At 34.3% G+C, this 20523-nt stretch overlaps 3 protein-coding genes across 3 annotated transcripts in view; 1 reads left to right on the top strand and 2 right to left on the bottom strand.

The window, feature by feature from the left end:
- The first annotated feature begins 2679 nt into the window (after positions 1–2679).
- LOC136976969 (uncharacterized) lies at positions 2680–4143 on the top strand. The gene has a single exon (XM_067272371.1). The coding sequence runs from the start codon at positions 2680–2682 to the stop codon at positions 4141–4143; it is 1464 nt and encodes a 487-aa protein (XP_067128472.1).
- A 334-nt stretch (positions 4144–4477) lies between these two features.
- On the bottom strand, positions 4478–5125 carry LOC136976968 (transcription factor A, mitochondrial-like). The gene has a single exon (XM_067272370.1). It carries the CDS (start codon positions 5123–5125, stop codon positions 4478–4480), a length of 648 nt encoding a protein of 215 aa, XP_067128471.1.
- A 3886-nt stretch (positions 5126–9011) lies between these two features.
- Positions 9012–20523, bottom strand: part of Pect (phosphoethanolamine cytidylyltransferase) — a 125058-nt gene continuing 113546 nt past the window's right edge. The window contains exons 15-16 of the mRNA XM_067272359.1: positions 18346–18434; positions 9012–11289 (exon numbers count right to left, since the gene is read on the bottom strand). Coding sequence (XP_067128460.1) covers positions 11190–11289; positions 18346–18434 — 189 coding nt within the window. The 3' untranslated portion in view covers positions 9012–11189. The remainder of the gene's footprint in view (positions 11290–18345; positions 18435–20523) is intronic.

Raw genomic sequence — 20523 nt, 5'->3', positions numbered from 1 at the left:
GATGCTTAAATTGACAGTTAGGACAACCGCGTTTGACTACCCTGGATAATATTTAAAAAGCGAAATCGGATGTATAGGTTCGAACATCGCATAACCTTCCGGGAGTTGGTGGATATATATTATGGTTAAGGTCCCGTTTAGAAGAGATCGTAATAACTGTATCGTAATAAATAAAAGATATCATAATAAATGAATTAGTCCCTCTTTGTTTTATGGCTTCTATCTCTGAATTTAAGGCTGATGTGGTAGAATATGGTCCCTTTGATACGGCACTTCTCCCCAGTCAACTTCTTCCTTCCCTAAAATAGGGAAATATGGGTATTAGCATCAACGTTCGTTTCCTTTTGGGGAGTAATGGTTCTCCAATGGGAGAGAAAGGTTATGATTGACTATATATATATATATATATATATATATATGGAAGGGTTGTTTACTAGAATTCGATCGACCTTTTTCTACACTCAGCATGCGATTATAGGGTTATCGATACTTTCAATAGTCAATTTAAAGTTTAAGGAGAGGACGCTCGACTCATGGCGGGAGAAATTAATCGAGGTATGCAGTTACGTCTAAGCATAACCCATGGTTGGTCTTCCACCGGGCCGCGACTTTGAAGGGCATATGGGGGCATGATTTCTTGTTCCCCAGTCGTTTCCGCTTCACACATTTCGCTTTCTAGCTCGGATTCCTCTAACTCGCTTTCGCTTTCTGGTTCCGACGGTTCATTCGGTAGTGGAGGGAGTACGGAGGCCAGAATAGTTTCATCCCAAGGGTCAGGTACTTCGCTAGGTGGTGGCGTGGCACTTAATGTGTCTTCTCCTTGTGATACTTCAGATTAATCAATGGTCATGTCAGCGTCGTTCCACTGTATTTTCGGTCGCTTAATTTGCCGTTGGGCCGTCTTTCTTCGGCGTTTCTTTTTCCGATGTGCTATAGCGTCCCTGGTAAAAGGCGCTCGGAGCGTTCGTATTCGCCCTGGGTTGGGAGGACGTTTCTCCTGACTCTTGGATCCTTTTATCTTCCGTTTTACGGGTTTGGAAGGTGAACAAAAGTGAACGACCTTTCCATCCGATAGAATCACCTGGCTATTATGGAAATCGAGATTCAATCGCACCGTTTCAAGAATGTCTCGCCCTATTATGCCGTCACACGGAGAGGTGATCTCTGCTCGAACGATTCTGCAAAACTGAGGGAACTTGTGTCCCCTTAATTTAAAGATGGGAACCGCCGTGCCTACGGTCGGAACGGAATTTCCCTGTGAACCTGCCATCTTCCTTTTGATACCAAATTTAACGGGCGCTTTACCCTTCAAGTTGTTTGCTAGATTAGTTGATATAAGCGTGCCTTCAGCTTCGAGATCAACGTGCATCTTCACAGGAATATTATTAATGTAAACTAAAATGATAGGTTTAGGTCTGGAAGAAGGTTCTCGTTAATCCGATCCTGCCTTTCCATTTCGTGTCGCTCTCCTCTCTTGTCGAATCGGTAAAAGGGGGAGGAAAAGTTCTGCAGGCATCAGTATATCGTCGGTTCCGCTTAACTATAGGATTTCTTTTAGGTCTAATTCGAGGTCGTTGACCTTTGACACTTCGCACTTGGCCTCTCCAGCGATCTCGATCCTCTGCTGGAGACTGGGATCTGAATCGAACTCTATTTCTATCATTTCCTATGTCGTTATTGTTATTATATCGGTTCTGGTGTTGATTTTGGTCGGTCGGTCGGGTCTGCGGTTGGGATTGACATAGGTGGAATTCGCAAAACTTCCCCGATCATCTCGTCTCCCGTATGGGGTTCTATAATCACGTGGAATTATATCTCGAGTGAGCCCATCTATTCTACCTTTAAGTTCTTCCAGCGTCTTTGTTAATTGCGTTAAATCGTCTAACGGGGGATGTTCGGTTGATCGCAAGTTAATTGTCCGCAAGTTTCCGCGTGAACGCGCGGTGAGTTCCTCAATTGTTTCCTCGTTAATTGCGGCATCTAAGGCCTCGTCAAAGGTTTTTGGGGCATGACTCATTACCCTTTGTTGGATCCGCGGCGTGATTCCGTTCAAGAATTGGACCTTTAGGCGTTCGTCCAACTCTTTTCTTTGCACACGCTGTATGATAGCGGTTTCCGCCGCATCCGCACCGGGTTCCGGGGTGATTTCTATCTCCGTCGCTAGCGCTTGCAACCGTGCGGCATACGCTTGGACATCTTCATCCCGTCTTTGCACGCAGGAATAAAACCGATTTAATCGAAAAGTGAGAGGCACTCTATCGAAACGCTGGAGCATAAGTCGCTTAAATTCGTCGAAATCGTCGACTTCCTTAATTCGCCGATCCTTTCGTACGAATTCCCGGGCTATTCCCGCTAGTTTTAACTTCGCTACTGCCAGCATTTGCGCTTTCGACCATGCAGCAACCTTCATGATATCCGCTAACGAATCAAAAAAATCCGTTACCCGGGGGCCTTGCGGGTCTCCTGAGAATACAGGCAGCAACGGGATTATCCTGCCTAGACCGCCTAACGTCAGAGGGTTCGGTCCTGGATTTGGGAGCGGTGGCGGATCCGCTGGGTTAGCAGGCCCTGCCGCGGGTTGGGGATTGGGTTCCATTATCGCTATTTATCCTTAAGTCCCGAATTCGAATATGGCCCTTTTTTCTCCTTTATCGACGACCCCACAAATTGGTTTACAAAATGGATGATCAAAGAATCAGGAACAGCACAGAGATTAAATATCTAGGTATCATACTAGACAACAAGATGACTTGGAAGAACCATGTATATTACATATACGATAAGACTGTCAATACTATACACTCTCTAGCATCGATTGCAAGGAACAAATGGGGCTACGATAGTAAGGCATGCAGGTTACTCTACACGGCGGTAATTGAACCAATGATCACCTATGGATGTGAGATCTGGGGGGAAGCGGTTACAAAAACACGCATTAAAAGGAAACTCCTTTCAGCACAAAGGAAGTCTGCAATTTCGATTACAAAATCTTACAGGACAGCCCCTACTGACTCCACCCTTGTCATTGCAAACCTCCCACCAATTGACCTCATCATTATAGGAAAGGTCTGGCAATTTCTACAACTAAAACTATCATCGGGATGCATCAATAGGGAAACATACAACAGAGAAACAGAAAAAATAGGGGTCAAAGAAGAAGCAAAAAATACAGCTGACCACATACAGAAGTACAAACTGGATAAGGAACCGCAGGACTACGCATACCATCCTAGCTTCACGATCGATGAACACATCAATTTGAATGAAAGCGCTATAGCAAACGGATTATGTATCTTTACAGACGGATCAAAGTCAGGAGCGGGAGTGGGAAGTTCCATAGTCGTGAAAAACAAAGACAAAAACATCTACCAGGCTAGATATAAACTTCAGAACCACTGCACAGCAAATCAAGCAGAATCATATGCAATCTACAGGGCTCTCAATTGGATAAATGAAAACAGACAACACCATAAATTCAATCGGGTAACGATCTACAGCGATAGCAGAGTGGCATTGCATCAGATTAAAAACATGAACATCAAGCTGATTGCGGTTAGAGAAAGCATTAACATACTTAAACACCTAAGAAGTAAAATTAGAATTAATCTAAATTGGATAAAAGGGCACGCGGGTACTCAAGGTAACGAGAGGGCGGATCTTTTGGCTCGCTCGGCTCCGAATTGGACAAATAACTATAATTATAGTTACACTCCCATAACTTGGTTAAAAAAGAATATCAAGGAATTCATCTGGCAAAGGTGGCAGAAGAGATGGGATGAGGGCACGACTGGAAGGATAACACACGAATACATTCCAGACGTCAAGCAACGTAATAAATTCAGACATTTAATACCCAACTTCAACATAACCCAACTGTTGACGGGACATGGGAACTTTCGGAATTACCTCAGGAGGTTTATTAAAAAGACAGATGGTATGTGCCAATGCCCTCTGCAAGAAGCAGACACGCCACAACATATCATTTATCTCTGTCCAAACTTTACGAACCAAAGGAAAATTCTAAGAAAAAAGGTAAATGATGAAAATGAACTTTGGCCATGCGAACTGAAGAAGTTTATTAATAACAAGAAAATATATGCAGCCTTTAAAGAGTTCGCAAAAAGTATTAACATTTTAAACTGAATTCTCCTACAAAGTGGTAATAACAATATAGTCAGTCGATATACGTTGAGCTTACAAAAGTTCGGTACTAACTACGTAAATAGCCTTTCGTTGTACATATGTAAATAGTCACGCCTTGTTCACTCCACGCGCTTAAATTTGTATTTCAACAATTTTTATGTTCCTCGTTCTATTGTTATGCAGTACTGCCTAGCACTGTAAATACGATGTAAACGCCATGGGACTCCATGGACCACAACTATCTTTTATTCTTTACTATCCCCCTATCCCTTCACCTTCACCTTAACTCTTCAAACGTTCCTTCTTTTTTTTTCTTCTTATTTCTGGGCTATACCTATGAGTGAGGCCCATTAATAAATTTCTGGACGTTGTAAGACGATTCTTCTCTTTCGGTGAATTCTCTTGCCGGTTCCTCTTCTTCGATCTTTCTTTTCTTGCTTTCCGTCTCGCAATTTTCTACGTCGTCAGCACATCTCTTTCTGCCAATCGTTTCAACATCTGTCTCAATCTCTTTTGTTGTTACCACCTCTTTGTTTTCTTGGTAATTTGAACACCCGGGTCTCTCTGGTGTAACCAACGTTTTCGATTCGGCAATATTTTTCATTCTCGCTCCTGCCCGAGTTTCTTCGTCCGGATTAAAGGAATAATTTTGATTTAAAACATTTTCAGATGTTGGCAAGGAACTTAGAAGAGACTTTTCTCTTTTGTATCTTTCCCATTCTGTTTTTGATTTTTCGATGTAAGGCTTAGCTTCGAATTCCAGTTGTTTCCATCTTTTCCCTAATATCTTTGCCGCTTTTGTCACTCGCTTTACTCCCGCGGCTCTAAGTTCCGGAAGATTGTCGACGTAATAAGAAAGGAAGGAGGACATCGGTCGCTTGGGATGGCTCCTTCCTCCTCTTTCTCTTGGCATTCTCGGTGACATCCTTATTGGCACACAGGAGCGAGTTCCGAGTTCACCGTGTTCGTTTCTTGTTACCATATTTCCTTTTAATTTTTGCCGAAATTCTATTATTGTAAACAGAGAAATCTCTAACAATTACGTAAATATTGTTACGTTTTAACTAAAATACGTCGTTTTTACTTAGTTGTGTGACGTTAATTCAGAAAAGTATTGTAAAATACTTTTGGAAACTCCAAAATTATGATCGTATCTTATTAAGTTTTCAAGATATGACCACATACATTGAAAAAATCGGAGAATTGTTTTTTCTAGTTTTCAAGGGTCTATCGCGTCTACGAAAAAAATTACATATTTAAGGAAAATTCCTTACTACTTTTGGACGCGGGATATATTACAGAATCCGACAACACCAAAATTATGATTCTGTCTTAATAAGTTTTCAAAACATAACCACAAACATTGGAAAAAATCGAAAAATTGTTTTTTATATTTTTCAAGGGTCTATCGTGTCTACGAAAAAAATTTACATATATAGGGAAATTTTTTGGTACTATTGCACGTGGGTTATTAACTTTTTTCACCCCATGGGCACTAAGAGGGCCTCTTTTAGAAAGCCATTATGGGTTCGGCCAGGACCACGATGGGGCGATTGATTGGTGAGGGACGGAGCCCGACATATCTGAACGGACCACCCCCGAAAAATTCCTGGGGATTATTCGACCCGTTCGGATTCGATCCCGAGTCCCCCAGAGCGGTAGGCTGCCATGTTGACCGCTCGGCCATCCGGTTGTCTATTGCACGCGGGGTATTGTACAAAATCCAGCAACACCAAAATTACTATCCTGTCTTATCAGGAGTCCCGTCGCTTGCCGTTAAAATTGCCTGTAGTAGGCGTTTTCCCCCTTTTTTACTTTGTTCAAGAGCTACCGTGAATCGATCACTAGTTTAGCACATGGCGGCGTGTGGTGGCGCCCATACGAGAGGTCAGTCGGGCCGCCATGTTCGCTGCCATAAATAACATTAACCGAAATGGCGATCGCGCGATGATCGGAAGTCGCGTCGCTCTTTCTGCTCTCGTATCGCGTGTTTAACCCTCCGGGAGATTACTGTAGTCCGACGTCATGGTTTGCAGACTTTACCGCAAGATGGCAGTACTAGCAACTATGGCGCCGTCTTCGTGAGAGCATTAAAAAAGTATGGTAAGTGAAAAAGTATGATAACTTTATTTTTCGTCTCCGGTCCAAAAATACAGTACCGTTGAATTCGTCTCGTTCCCCTGAGTTCCAATATATAATCAGTCCTGAAATTCCATAGGTGGTAATCTATAGTACACCCAAACTTAGAATAATAGATCTGTTAAAGTGTGGTGCTAGTGGATCAACCTTAGCTCGGAAATATGGAGTTGGAAATGCCACAATATCGGACATTAGAAAGAACAGTGATGTCATTAAAAAATTTACGTTAGGCTTAACATCGACGAAAATTCAACACGAAGCGACACGCAACGGAGAAAACTTTCAATATAGGATAAGTTAAAATATTTTTTCGTACATAATTGGTTATCCGAACAACCCGTCCCCAATTAATTCGGATAAAGACTCTACTGTACCTTTAAAATTTCATGGCTCAATAAAAAAAAAATACAAACTGATAAAAATGAGCTAATCAGTACTTATTTTATATCTTTGTACAAGTGTTGTGTCATTTCTAATTAATACCTTTTTTATAATTAAGTAGACTATGTTTGAATAAATTTTGTTCATCTAATTGATTGCCTTTTAATTTTATTTTAACCATTAATATAATTGAATAATAATTCTAACTCAGTTCGGCCTAGGACAAACTAGATTAGGCTATACTATTATATCCTGTATACATGCATAGGATAAACTACTTTGGCCTGAAATCGAGTTTGTTCGGTAACATATATATACTGTATATGTATTCTTAAGGGGGCGGCAATTTGTCTTTTTGTCCGAGTGACGTGTAACAGCTAGAGTGGGCCCTGGTGTGGTATTTCTCCACCACTTCAGTTTTGGTTTTAGTTAGTTTAATCTTATTTTAACTTTAAAAATACTGTATTTTTAAATATTTCATATTTTCTTAAGTACAATAAAAAATGATTAATTAATAATAAAACGATTTTATTATTTCTTCTCCTAATACAATTTCATTACATCAACGACAATTGTGGAATCGAAAAAATAAGGTTGCCTATAAAACTGATTGTGTGTTAGTGCGTTTATTGTTTGCCTGCGAAAATTACTTGAATATTGTTTTTATAAAAATATTGTGGAAATAAGGTAAGAAGATACACAAACTATTTATTGCACATGTACTGTAAATGAGCTTCAAAAAAAAATAATAAATAATTTAATCAAATGATGAGACCAGCCAATTATTTGTATCGTATACAATATTTTATACGCCTAAGGAAAATACTGTAAGTCTAGGTAAAATAAATTTCATATTCCCACCAGTTAAACTTTGCAGCTAATTGCTGTTGTGATAAACCATTTTCATTTTTTCTGATAACTTTAACCAGATCTTCTAATGATAGCACTTCGCATTTCTTTCGTTTTTCGGACAATTTCGAACAAACTAAAATGAATTTCTTTTGTTGCTTGACTAATTCATTAAAACCTGCATCTAATTTCAAGGGTGGGAGAAGTCCGAGGTGAGTTTGAACAATAGTTTAGACCAGATATATTCATGGAAGTGATCACTTATGACAGTTGTATGTTGTTTCGGACCAAAAATTGATGCCCACAGTCGCGTTATACGAGGGTCGTTTAATACGGGTAACTTAAACGAAGACTATGGGTACGTTCGTAAAGTCGAACGAGTTAAACAAGAATGACGTCATCGTTATTCTTATTTCGTTACACTTTTCGAACGATTCGTTTATAACTAAATGGCTGTTTCTAAAATCGGAGATATGAATGTTGCTAGTGCAGCCTTATCCGAAATATTTTTCTTAGATTGCTTCGGGTGGACAGTTATTTCAATCATTTCACCTTTCAATTCACAGTTTAAACACTCGAGTAGATTTAGAAACATTGATATTGTTGGGCACCATTTTCTTAACGAAGTAAACTAACTCTTTCCTTCGAGAGCTTCGTTCGAAATGTCATCACCACAAAGCATGCGCACTGAGCAAGACTACTACTTTTTGAACGAATCATTACTAACGTGTTTAACTCGTTTGACTTTACGAACGTACCCTATTTATAAACTATTCCGTGCCAGAAATTTTTGCCCATTTTTACAGATGCCCGTCGAATGCAGGTGGTCGCCTAAGCAGATTTTACTGTACATATAACTGTAATAAAAGTCAGTTTTGACATGGTTAAAATAAAATTGGCATTCTGTAAAACTAAGTAAACACGAAATGTAATACACCATTTAAATGCATTCATTCTATTCTGAGATAATTAAAAATTTCAGTTAAAATAATTTAATATGCTATTTAAAAATAATTAGAAAAATAAATCAATGTCATACTGGTATTTTTATATTCCAAAACTACCTATATTTTTAAAATTTTCACAAGATAACCCCAAGAAAATAGAAAAATGATATACATGATAAAGCTTAATTTCAAATCATATTCTTTTGATAGGTTATTTTCTCATACAAGCTGCATGTTGTAACTTATTAATTATCCTTTTCTAGTTCGATTAGTGCTTTAAGCAGGTAGAATCTTCTGTGTCTTGTGGATTCAATGGCTTTTCTTAAGCAGATTGTTCTTAGTTTAGGAAGTCGATCTGGAGAATGCGTTTACCCCATGGATGCGCCTCGCTAATCCCTAAACTAAGAACGATCTGCTTAAGAAAAGCCATTCGATCCACAAGACGCAGAAGATTCTACCTGCTTAAAGCGCTAATCAAACTAGAAAACGATCTGTACAAGCTACATCCAAAAGTTTCATTAATTATCCAAGCAATAAAAGAATAAAATAAAATTTGCATAAATTATTTTCATATTTATTAATAGATTATTCATAATAAATCCTTTTTTTGTGTAAATTTTGCAATTAATAAAATCTCAATTAAAACTCTCTATATATATATTATCCATTTTATATTTCTCTCGAATTGACAATTACTGGATACATACATATATAACTTTCATTCTTGCTACTTATTTAAAAATCAGTTTTAAAAATACATTTTATAACTAACTTTAGTAAACATTAAGAATATTCTCTAAAATAAAACTTTAGTAATAGTTAAGTATTTTAAAATAATATATTGTAGTTATATTTATTATTTGACTAAGAGTAATTTTACTGCTTTTTTAAAATAAATGCTAAGTATTCATTGTTTTTGGCTTATGTAGTCGGTGCAGGTATAGTATGATAGTAACTATACTTATATAACAAAAATTACATACATGAATAATAATTATGTCTAAATAAAGGATCTAAATATATATCTAACAAAACATGATAATGATAATAGGAATTTTTAAATTTCAAATCACATCCACATAAGAAAAGTAATGTGTTTGGTTTTACAACATTGAAGGCACATGAATACTTAAAACTATCAAGTATCATAGAATATTATTTCAATATTGCTTTGAAATAAACTTATTTTATACATGATTATGTTCTCTCTTACATTACTGTGTCGAACACAAACAGTTATCCAAGACAATCTCCCGTCCACTTCATTTATTTGCAATGACTAGTCTCTAAATAATGCGTGATAAATATGAGCTAAAAACTTTGGAAATATGTATTCGCATAAATATGTATTTAATACTAATTTCCTATTTATTAGGCAGGTTCCGTATTTACTGACAAACAGTTGGCAATTATCTTAACCAATTTAGTTACTTTTTTGATGTTTTCATTTGGCAGAATGGTTACTCTATTATATTTTAATATAGTCAAGCCTCAATGTAACACCCTCTTATAAGGTGGCAACAAATCTTCCCCTACAGATATTAAATACAGAATCTTTCATTATCTGTGAATTACTAAGTATGCAATTTAGCACCGTAAATGACATCACTACCACAAAATTGCTTGACTTTCAAACTCATGTTTAGATCTCATTATTATATATAATTCTAATTGTTTTGGTTCTTTGGTTTAGCACTATATTTGATTTAGTGCTAAATTAAAGTTTCACTACATATATCTTTTTATTTTATTCTGTATAGAATCCATGGTCAGTGTAACATTTATATGAAAGATTTAGAGCTGAACAAATACATTCCTAGATGTAAATTTACATTAACAAATCATAAAAAATTCAATTTCAGAAAAAGTTGAAGTTTTAAAGTTATTTAAAATAAAAAAAAATTCTAAAGTAAAGAGTAATGTCATATATATAACGTAATTAATGAAAATATGAATATTATATTTCTTTAAAATTCTTAAACATATTGCACATTGTTAAAATTTCCTGTAATTATTTATTCATATATTTTTAACATTGTACTACTATATATTATATTCTATATGTAACAATTATTTTTACAAACTATTTATTTATGTATAAATACAAAATTTATAAATAATTTTACTAACTGAATAATTTACAAATAATTATAACTTATTAATAAAATTTCTTCAATATTTTGATGTCTAATAAATACTTATGCATGATATAACAATAATTATAATAATTAAAATAACACAATTAAAAGTAATAAAGATTAAAGTCATTAAACAGTGGAATGCAAAATAAAACTATAACATAAAATTGTATTTCTTTTCTTACTCTAATATATTTTTGCTGTAACTTTAGATAGTATTTATGCTATCTTATTTGTTGAATTAATTTGTACCGATAAAAAATTTTTTAAAATCATATTTAAGAAATTAATTTCATTTTTGATTATTCTGTTAAAATACCAAAATATTAACAGAAATTTACAAATGTTAAATAGATAAATTCTACCATAAAGAATCACAGAATTTTGAGCACCATTAATCTTACATGATTTGCTGTTGATGAAGAAAAGGTATATTAATGTAAAAATGAACATTTCACAATGCTTTGTTATTCTAGTTATCTAAATCACATTTAAAGTTTTCAAAACATATTCTTTTCAAATTTTAAAATACTTTTGTTTTTTTCCCAACGAATCATAAGTACTTCTATGGTAAAAATAGTTTTGTAAAATATTAGGCACAGTTATTTTCAATCTTCTTTTTTCTCATCAATGCTTCAAAAGCAGCAATCTCCTTTTTCTCTTTAGCTTCATTTCTGTTCTCAAAATCAAGTCTACAAATAATAATTCAAATAGTTATTATTTAATATAAAGTTATATTAGTTAATAAAATAGTAATTAAATCATTAAACATAAATTTGTAAATTAATAAATAAAACATACTTTTTTTAATAAAACCATTTAAGAATTATTTTATGACAAAAAATTTATTTTCTAATTAAATTTTCTGTTTGAATATAGATAATACTAGCTGTTACCCGTGACTTCGCCGGCACAAATTTTGCACCATTTACATTCAGTATTTCAACAACTATAGTAATTGTTATAGAACACTGATTTAAAATTTAGACAGGAATCCGTGAAGACATCCTATAGATACGCGTTAGTAAGTAGTCTCATTATTATATATAATTCTAATTGTTTTGGTTCTTTGGTTTAGCACTATATTTGATTTAGTGCTAAATTGAAGTTTCACTACATATATCTTTTTATTTTATTCTGTATAGAATCCATGGTCAGTGTAACATTTTAGAGCCCCTGTAAATTAGTTTTCTCCTGACACCAGTTAACCTAGGAAATTACCGGATTAACGCGCTTTAAAACTTGTGGAATAATGAGTGGGAGGGACGCGAGTAAGTTTGGATGGATGCTGGTTAGATTTTTGAGTCAGAGATAAATCATATTAACAAAGAAAAACAAAATTTATTTAAATAGCTCAAAAATAAAGATAAATACATAATTGATCCCATTAATTCTATCTTAATTTCTAAATTCTAAACACATGAGAGAGAGAGTTTTACAATAATACTCTGTGATCATGATATACTACCATACTACTAATAAAGATGAAACATTTAAAACAAAAATTTCTATTTAACAAGACTCTAAAAAATATAACTATCATATAAATAAACAACAACTAACCCGTTATATCAACTGGAAGGGGAGGATCGGACCGAAGGTCTGGGTAGCGTAACTGGTAACGTGTCTGCACGGATAGCAGAAGTTGCGGGTTCAAATCCCGCTTCGGGCCGATTCTTTTCTTCCAGTTAAGCCTAAATTTATTTAAAATTATTTAATTAAAATTCTAATTATTAAATTTAGCAAGAGATGGTGCCTAACGCCTAACTCTAGTACCAAATTAACTTAAATTATTAATATTACTATAGCCATTTGCTAGCCCGATAATTCGGCAGTTGTTGGTCTTTATAACTATCATATGCATTCTTAGTTGTATAATATTAAACAAATGTAAGCATGTTATTATATTTAAAACTATTTATATTTCTAGAATTTGTATTTTAAAAAACTATCCAAAACTGCTAAAATCCCAGAAAAAACTTCTGCAGGATATAATTTATTTTGTAATTGTGACACCATAATTGGGCCACATGAACAAAAACTAATATTTACAGATCTAGCTATTGAAATGCCAACTAACTTGTGTAGAAGAATTGTCCCGAAATTTTCTTTATCTTTCAATGATATTTTAAATAATGCCAGAATAATTAAATTCATAGAGTATTGGCATTTTGTCAAAGTGCATGGCTTAAAGAATATATTCATTTTAATAATAAAAAAAAGACAAGAATCAACTAATGGTTTTGACAAATCATTTTTTAAATTAATGAATAATAGTTTTTTCGGAAAAAACCTGCCAAAATGTAAGAAAGCGTATTAATTTAAACGCAGCTACAACATTAAATCAATATCGTAGATATCTATCTAAGCCATCTGCAGAAAAATTTCAAATTATAAATGACAATCTTACAATTTTTAAAATGAAAACACCTAATTTAATTTTAGACAAACCAATTTATATAGGTTTTTGTGTATTAGAATTAAGCAAATTACACATTTACGAAACATTTTATAAAATATTTAAAAATAGATACAGTGAAAACATACATTTATTATATACCGACACAGACTCTCTACGCTTCGCTTCAAATATATACAAATAACGTATACGAAGATTTTAAATCATTTCCGGATATTTTTGACTTTAGTAATTATCCCAAAACTCACAAATTATATAACGAAACAAACAAAAACAAACTGGGATACTTTAAAGACGAAACTCGATCGAAACCAATAACTGAATTTTGCTCCCTAAAACCAAAAATGTATTCTTATATTTTCAACAAACAAAATAAAAAAACTGCTAAAGGTATTAAAAAGTCTGTTATAAAAACATTTAATCATGATAAATATAAAGAAGTTTTGTTTAATACAGAATTATTAAGGCACCAACAATATGGAATTAAAAGCAAAAATCATGTAGTAACAACATATCTACAAAATAAAATTTCACTTTCTCCCTTTTACGATAAAAAATTCATTTTAGATAATGGAATAGATGTACTATCATTTGGTACTATCATTTGGTCACTACAGTTTCTACTTTTAATTTGCAAAACTATCATCATCTTCACAATATGGCTTTTTAATAGTATACAAAAGAAAATATACTTATGTAATACACAGTATATGTAGTAAAACTTACCCATGTTTAAAACAAACATGTATTAAAGTGGCATCGTTAAAGTTGCCGAATAATAAAACATATAAACGTAAATTTTTTGTAATTAATGATAAAATAACATTACCGACATTCAACAAATATTTTATAAATTGTGATTGTATGAAATGTAATAATAATAATTAAATATTTCATTTTTAGAAATTTTATATTTTTGTGAGGACCCGAATATAAGAATAATGAGATTTGATTTAAATTTTTTATTTTATTTGCCAACCGATTTTCGAAAGTTAGGGTTAAATCAAACACAGAAACAAAAAACGGAAAAACACCCGACAAATTTTCTCATAAAAATTAATTATAACCCTTCGTTCCCACGGTAATACTTCCTTGTAGAAGATAAGTTAACTGTTGAAAAATAATTATATCATGTAATTCACCATTGGTCAAAAAGGACTTCCACCCTTGACGTGCATCATGAAATCTCGAACCTGAGACCCCGAAATAAAAGGAAAACGAACGATGACGTGGGGGAGAAAAGTTTCGACAACTGTCCAGTGATTGTGTGTGTGTGTGCCGTGGACTATCATCTCCCGCCATTGAAGCCGCCCATCCCAATATTCTTCAGTCCATTTGACTCTTATACCCAAGCGAACTCTTGTTCTTCGGACTTTATCAACAAATCTCAGAATTACTAAGGTATTTATCCTACTCGCGATGTTTTGTAAACTCTCTCTCTCTCTCTAGTCAATCGAGACGTGGTTCAATAATTCGATTCAATGATATAAATAATACTTCCAATTATGTTAATTGATGTATTTCATATCAATCCCAAAATAAACAGGTATTTTTATTTAACTATAGAAGAGTGTGCATTTCTTCCTCCATTATCATCATCCGGCATCCCACGATTCCGAAAATAACGCGTATCTATCCGCAAGAAATTTGATAGATTGGTGTCAGTTCCTAACGTGAACAGGATCCTACAATCCTCATCCGTAAATAAACATTGACCGCTCGATCCCTAGTCATCCTTTCGACAAACGAGGTCGGACCTCAAGGTCTTGTACCGTTAAGAGGTAGAGAAGGTAAAGAATCATCTTCCATCTCCTACCCTCGGTTAACCTCACATTTTAAAAAACTACCTGAAACTGCTAAAATACCGACAAAGGCATCTGCTGGGGCGGCTGGTTACGATATTTTTTGTGTCAAGTACTTTGAACTTAAACCCAATGAACTTAAAGTAATATTTGTAGATCTAGCCATCGAAATGCCAAATAGTAACTGCTATGCTAGAATTGCTCCAAAATCTTTATTATCGTTAAATAATATAATAATAAATGCTGGAGTTATTGACTCCGATTATCGTGGAAACATCGGCGTTATGATGTATAACTTCGAACCTGGGACTGTTATTTTTGCACCTGGATCTCCAATAGCGCAAATAATATTTGAAAAAATAATGCAACCTACTTTTTTAGAAAAAGATTCGTTAAGTAGCACAGTGCAACAGGGGCGAAAAAGGCTTTGGAGACTGTGACAAAATTCTCTTTTCTGAAGACTTAGACGATGATTCCCGAACCTCCACCTTATCCGATTTTGGAGACAAAAATAATTTTTCCCTATCTCGAAAACAAAGGTTTTGGTGACTCCAAATATTATTTTGTAATGGTAATATACTCAATTATTTCTGTACTCAAATAATGTAGCCAATTCTTATTTTGTACCTAGTATATATTGGTTAAGGTGATTGTAATATACTCAAATAATATTTTAATGTACTCATTCTGAATGTACTCGAATATTATTAAATATATACTCAAATAAACTAGCAAATAATATTAAAAATGTTTATTTATTTCTTCGTAGACACCACAGTCGACTGGACATCGCACTTTCGACAATTTAAAAATTATATTGATTGGGATATCATCAGTCGGCGACGCGATTTAACCCACACATTTATTTCAGAATTTGCCGATAAGTTAAATTGCGAATACATATGGAAAAATTACAAATTTAACATAGAATTTATTATACAAAATATTGATTACGCAAAATGGGATTTAATTTGCCAATATCAGCAATTAGATGAACATTTTCTAAGTAATTTTATAGACCATCTTGATTGGAATAAAGTTGCAGAATTTCAAACTCTTTTGGATAATTTTATTGCTATTTACATGCACAGATTTGATGTTAAAATTTTAAAAATACCAACAATTAAAAACTACAACTTTACATGAATTAAAAGATTTCCTAAACTGGACTTTTGTTTCTCGTTATCAAAAACTTGACCAAAAATTTATTGAGGAATTCCAAACTAAATTGTCTTGGTGTTACATTTTAAAATATCAAAAATTAAATCGGAAATATATTGTTAACAATCGCGAAAATATATTAGTGTTGTTACTAGGTGAAATATATCTTGCTTTAAGAAAAACTAAAAGAAAAAATGGAAAACGAACTGTATCCATTAAGTACACTATAAACAAACTGTACTCATGAAAATAAAAAATCTTTCAAAATAATTTCAGTATTATATTATTTCAAATCATTTCATGATAATAAAACTTAACTTACCAAAAAAATAAATTTAATTTTCTTGACAATTTTGCAAAATAATTTACTTAGTATACAAATGATTTAAAAAGTTATTTAGGTTATAATAAATTCTAACACAACTTAAAATTTAATTTATATCAGCCAACTTATAAAATTATTTACTTAACAATTATTTATAAAAGATGAGTTTGAAAAATTATTTACTTGACAATTTTGTGATCGAAGTAATTATTTACTTGACAAAATAATATGAAAAATTATTTACTTAACAATTTTTGTGATTAGAATGAGTCATACATTATATCGAATGGGAATTGAAATTTTTGTGATTAGAATGTGTCATACATTATATGTAATGAGAATTTTGTGATTTGTGTGTGTCATTTGCCTACTACTCTTAATATGTAAAAGACTGGAATTTAAAATAGAAAAAACAAATCTTTTCCACACCAAGAAACAAATGCATCCACAACATATCACTGATGCAAATTTTTGGCAGAAGGCATCATTGGACCATTCTTCTTCGGTCAGGCAATAACAGTTAATGGTGCTTGCTACTGCAACATGTGCCAGATGCCATAAAGCCCGAGAAACAATTCAATTACTGCACGAGTCATTTTCTGGTTGTTTTGGTGATCATAATTGGCTGCCGAGATCATGCAATTTAACACCGTTGGACTTTTTACTTTGGGGTTTTTGAAGTCTAAGGTTTATGCCAACAAGCCCATGACCACCCATGCCTTGAAGGAGGAAATTGAGCACTGACTGTATCAATGAAATTCAACCACATTTATGCAAAACAGCCATGGAAAATTTCAACAAAAGAGTGCATATGTTCCAGCAAAACCATGGAGGCCATTTACCCAATATGCTATTCCATACATAATCCTATACTGTATACTTTACGAATCAATAAAAAATTTACAATTTTTAATTATAAACCTGTGTTTTCTATCAAAATTATTTCTTGCATGAATTTTGGGACACCTTTTATAAATCACCAAACAAAATAAATAAATAAATCAAAAAGGAACACTTGGACTAGACAAGCAAGAGTAACTGACACCATTACTATAGTTAAGAACTTAAAATGGAATTGGACCAGCTATTAGAAAGAAGACAATAGACGGATACTTAAAGTTCCTAATTAGCCCTAAAGACAATGCACAAGGGCTATTTTTTTAAATAAGCCTTTGTGCACGATTGCAGCAGTATGTATGAGCTTCCGTTGCTCACATTTAAACACTATTTGCATCCGTATAGTCTGTCTGTGTGCTGAGCTGTAGAAGTTTATAATGTTTAAGAAAATTGAGTTGCCCACTGAATGTGAGATACAATCTGTTATTCAATTTCAACACGAAAGATGATGGCAACCGTCTTTTGGGTCAGGAAAAGGATTTTGTTAGTGTATTTTATGCTGAGCGGCACAAAAATCAATTCTGATGTGTATTGTGTAATTTTGAGAAAACTCTGGTGTGCCATACAAAACAAGCGGTATGGCTGTCTTCCGGCAGCAGGCAGTAGATTTTTTGAAGTCGAAATTTTAAATAATTGTTGAGTGGTATGACAACTGATTGAACAAAAATGGAAATTATGTAGGAAAGTAGATAAAAGTATGTAAAATATGGAAAAAATATTTTAATGATATTTACAGTATTTTTCTTCTTATTAAAAAATGGACTTTATTTGAAAAATACCCTTCATAAATAACTGAGAAAAAAAGAAAATCTCATTCAAGACCGAGAAGCAAATTACACAAACCACAGAACTATTTGGACTCAAAGCTCATGCTCATAAATGCACAATTGAACACACACAATTGAAGTTAATGAATAAAATATCAGTATTCATTCCTGTAGTGTTTAATTGATTTTTAATTTATTGAAATAATAATTAATATGCTAATAAATTAAATTAACTTAAACACAAAAACAGTCAAATAAATAGTAAAATAGGGTGATTTTAAATTTTTATAACATTTCCACACTTCGTAAATCATTTAAATTTTCATTTATAAGAAATTTTAACTTATAAGTTAAAAAAATCAATTTTAAAAACATACCTGTGTTCAATAATCCTTTCAACTATTTTCTGTGTTGTCATATCACTCCCACTGTCCAATATTGAAAATTTTCCAAGTTTTTTGGGTTCCTATATGAAAAAATTTTAAATAATATAATTTATAAATAATCTTAAACCAGCATTATACTGCCAGAATAAAGAACAGACAATAAATTTTAACTTACAAATTTAAATTTTTTTGTTAAATTTTTCTGGACGCCTTCCGTGTCCTTCTTCAGTTAACTGCTGGATTCTATTATTTTTAAAAAACTGCGTTCCGATCTTTTAAGAACAAATTCAAATGAAGATAGTTCGAAAGCGCGATGACCATCGCGCATGCGCTATATCTGTCGTGCTCCTTGTCGTACTGTATCATATTCTTTTTAATCTTTTTATTCTTTTTTATCTTTGGGTCACATGATTTCATGTGTTATCGGACCCAAATAAATCTTTATGCATCCTCTTGTAATAAAGTTTGCCAAGCAAGCGAAAGAGTTATCTCGTCGCGTGAATTAATGCATGTTGTTTTAGTTTGCGCTTTATGTATCTCTATCGCTTCCAGCCATTTGAGGTGTTCCATCCGAGTCGTTTTAGTTATTAGCGTGGCCCCCGCGAAGTCCACATTAATGCCCGGTTCAGAAGCGTACACTGCAAGCGACGTGGTAGCTCTGTTGTATCTTATATCCGCCTCATGTTCTTTAACCCTGACTTCCATAGAGCGTTTCGTTGATCCTATGTAGATCAGATCCCTATTAAATCTCTCGTCCTTTATCGGGATTCGGTATACGCCTGCCATTCTATTCGGGTCCGATGGGTCCTTTCCGTTACGTAACAAAGTGTAAATGGTTGGGCCTCTCCTATAAGCAACGGTGACCTTACGTCTCCTTGCGATAGACGCGTATACGGATTTCAAGGTCGGGTTATATGTGATGGGTATTCTCTCCACCTCCGTATTTTGGTTGTTACTTTGTGCCACTGCAGGTGCGTTTTGGCTCATTCGTGCTCTTTGGCGTTCCGCCATTCTTGGAATAATGTTGCGGTAGCCGTGTATATCCGCAATCTTCTCAATATGTTTCAACTCTTTCTTAAGCGCTTGTTGAGTGGAAGAGTGCGTGTATGCCCGTCTGACCAATGATCTAAATGCTGCTATTTTGTATTGGATCGGGTCGCATGAGTCACTCGGGATGTATGTGGGGCTTGCACATTGTTTGCGATACACAGAGGTATGGATGTTGTGCGAGTCAATCCTGATATCCACATCCAAAAAATGCACATTGGTATCACTATGTTGCTCAACTTCGATTGACAGACCATACGTGTTATCATTCATCTTTTCTACGAATTGCGCCAAGTTCGGTGTTGTCTTCCATACGATGATGACGTCATCTATATAACGTCTGTATAGTAGGATATCGTTGGTGAATCCCGGGAGTGTTTTGGATTCGAGTTGTCTCACCACCAACTCACACAAGTCCCCTGACAGTGGACTTCCCATCGGGACACCCCGCGATTGTGTGTATGTTACATTTTTAAATTGAAACACCGACCCGTAACACATGAGGTGCGCTAATTCCAACACATTCTGGTGGAGGGCTGTGTCATTTACTTTCGTAAACAGGAAGTCTCGAAGTGCGCAAAAGCACGGTGGTATCTTGATGGAAGGATACAACGATTTAAAATCCAGCACCGTTATGTAAGCTGGGGAGGTGATCTGTTTCAACTGAATGATTAATTCTTCCGGATTAGAGATGGTGAACTGATATCCGCTCATGTGTGGAACAATTATGTTGTGAATCGCTTTTTCCAACTTACGGGTGGGAGCCTTGGTTTTATCCACAACCGGACGAAACTGTTGGCCTTCTTTGTGCGTTTTCGCGAACGCAAATAATTTGGGTACGTCCGGGGTATCCATTGTGATGTTCTTTAGTTCTAGCTTCTTGGCCAATTTCGAGCACGACAATCTCTTAACTCGTGAATGTAGTTTTTCTACCCAGTTACTTCCAACCTGATTGCATTGAGTTGCGTCTATGTATTCCTTCAGCCCTTTCTCGTATGTTTCCCTTTTCATGATTACTATGTTCTTGGTTTTGTCTGCTCTGGTGATCGTGACCTTGTTCAGACGTGCCCATCTAACCGTGCGTTTGATATTTTCTCTCAGAACTAGAAGTTCCTTGGAACT

The sequence above is a fragment of the Centruroides vittatus genome, unplaced genomic scaffold, assembly GCF_030686945.1.
Source record: "Centruroides vittatus isolate TY-2023 unplaced genomic scaffold, ASM3068694v2 contig_436, whole genome shotgun sequence".
NCBI lineage: Eukaryota > Metazoa > Arthropoda > Arachnida > Scorpiones > Buthidae > Centruroides > Centruroides vittatus.
This window is presented reverse-complemented; position numbering and strand designations above follow the sequence as displayed.

Bases quoted from the DNA above. Each gene is read 5' to 3' on its own strand.
- LOC136976969 (XM_067272371.1), top strand. From the start codon at position 2,680: ATGGATGATCAAAGAATCAGGAACAGCACAGAGATTAAATATCTAGGT.
- LOC136976968 (XM_067272370.1), bottom strand. From the start codon at position 5,125: ATGGTAACAAGAAACGAACACGGTGAACTCGGAACTCGCTCCTGTGTG.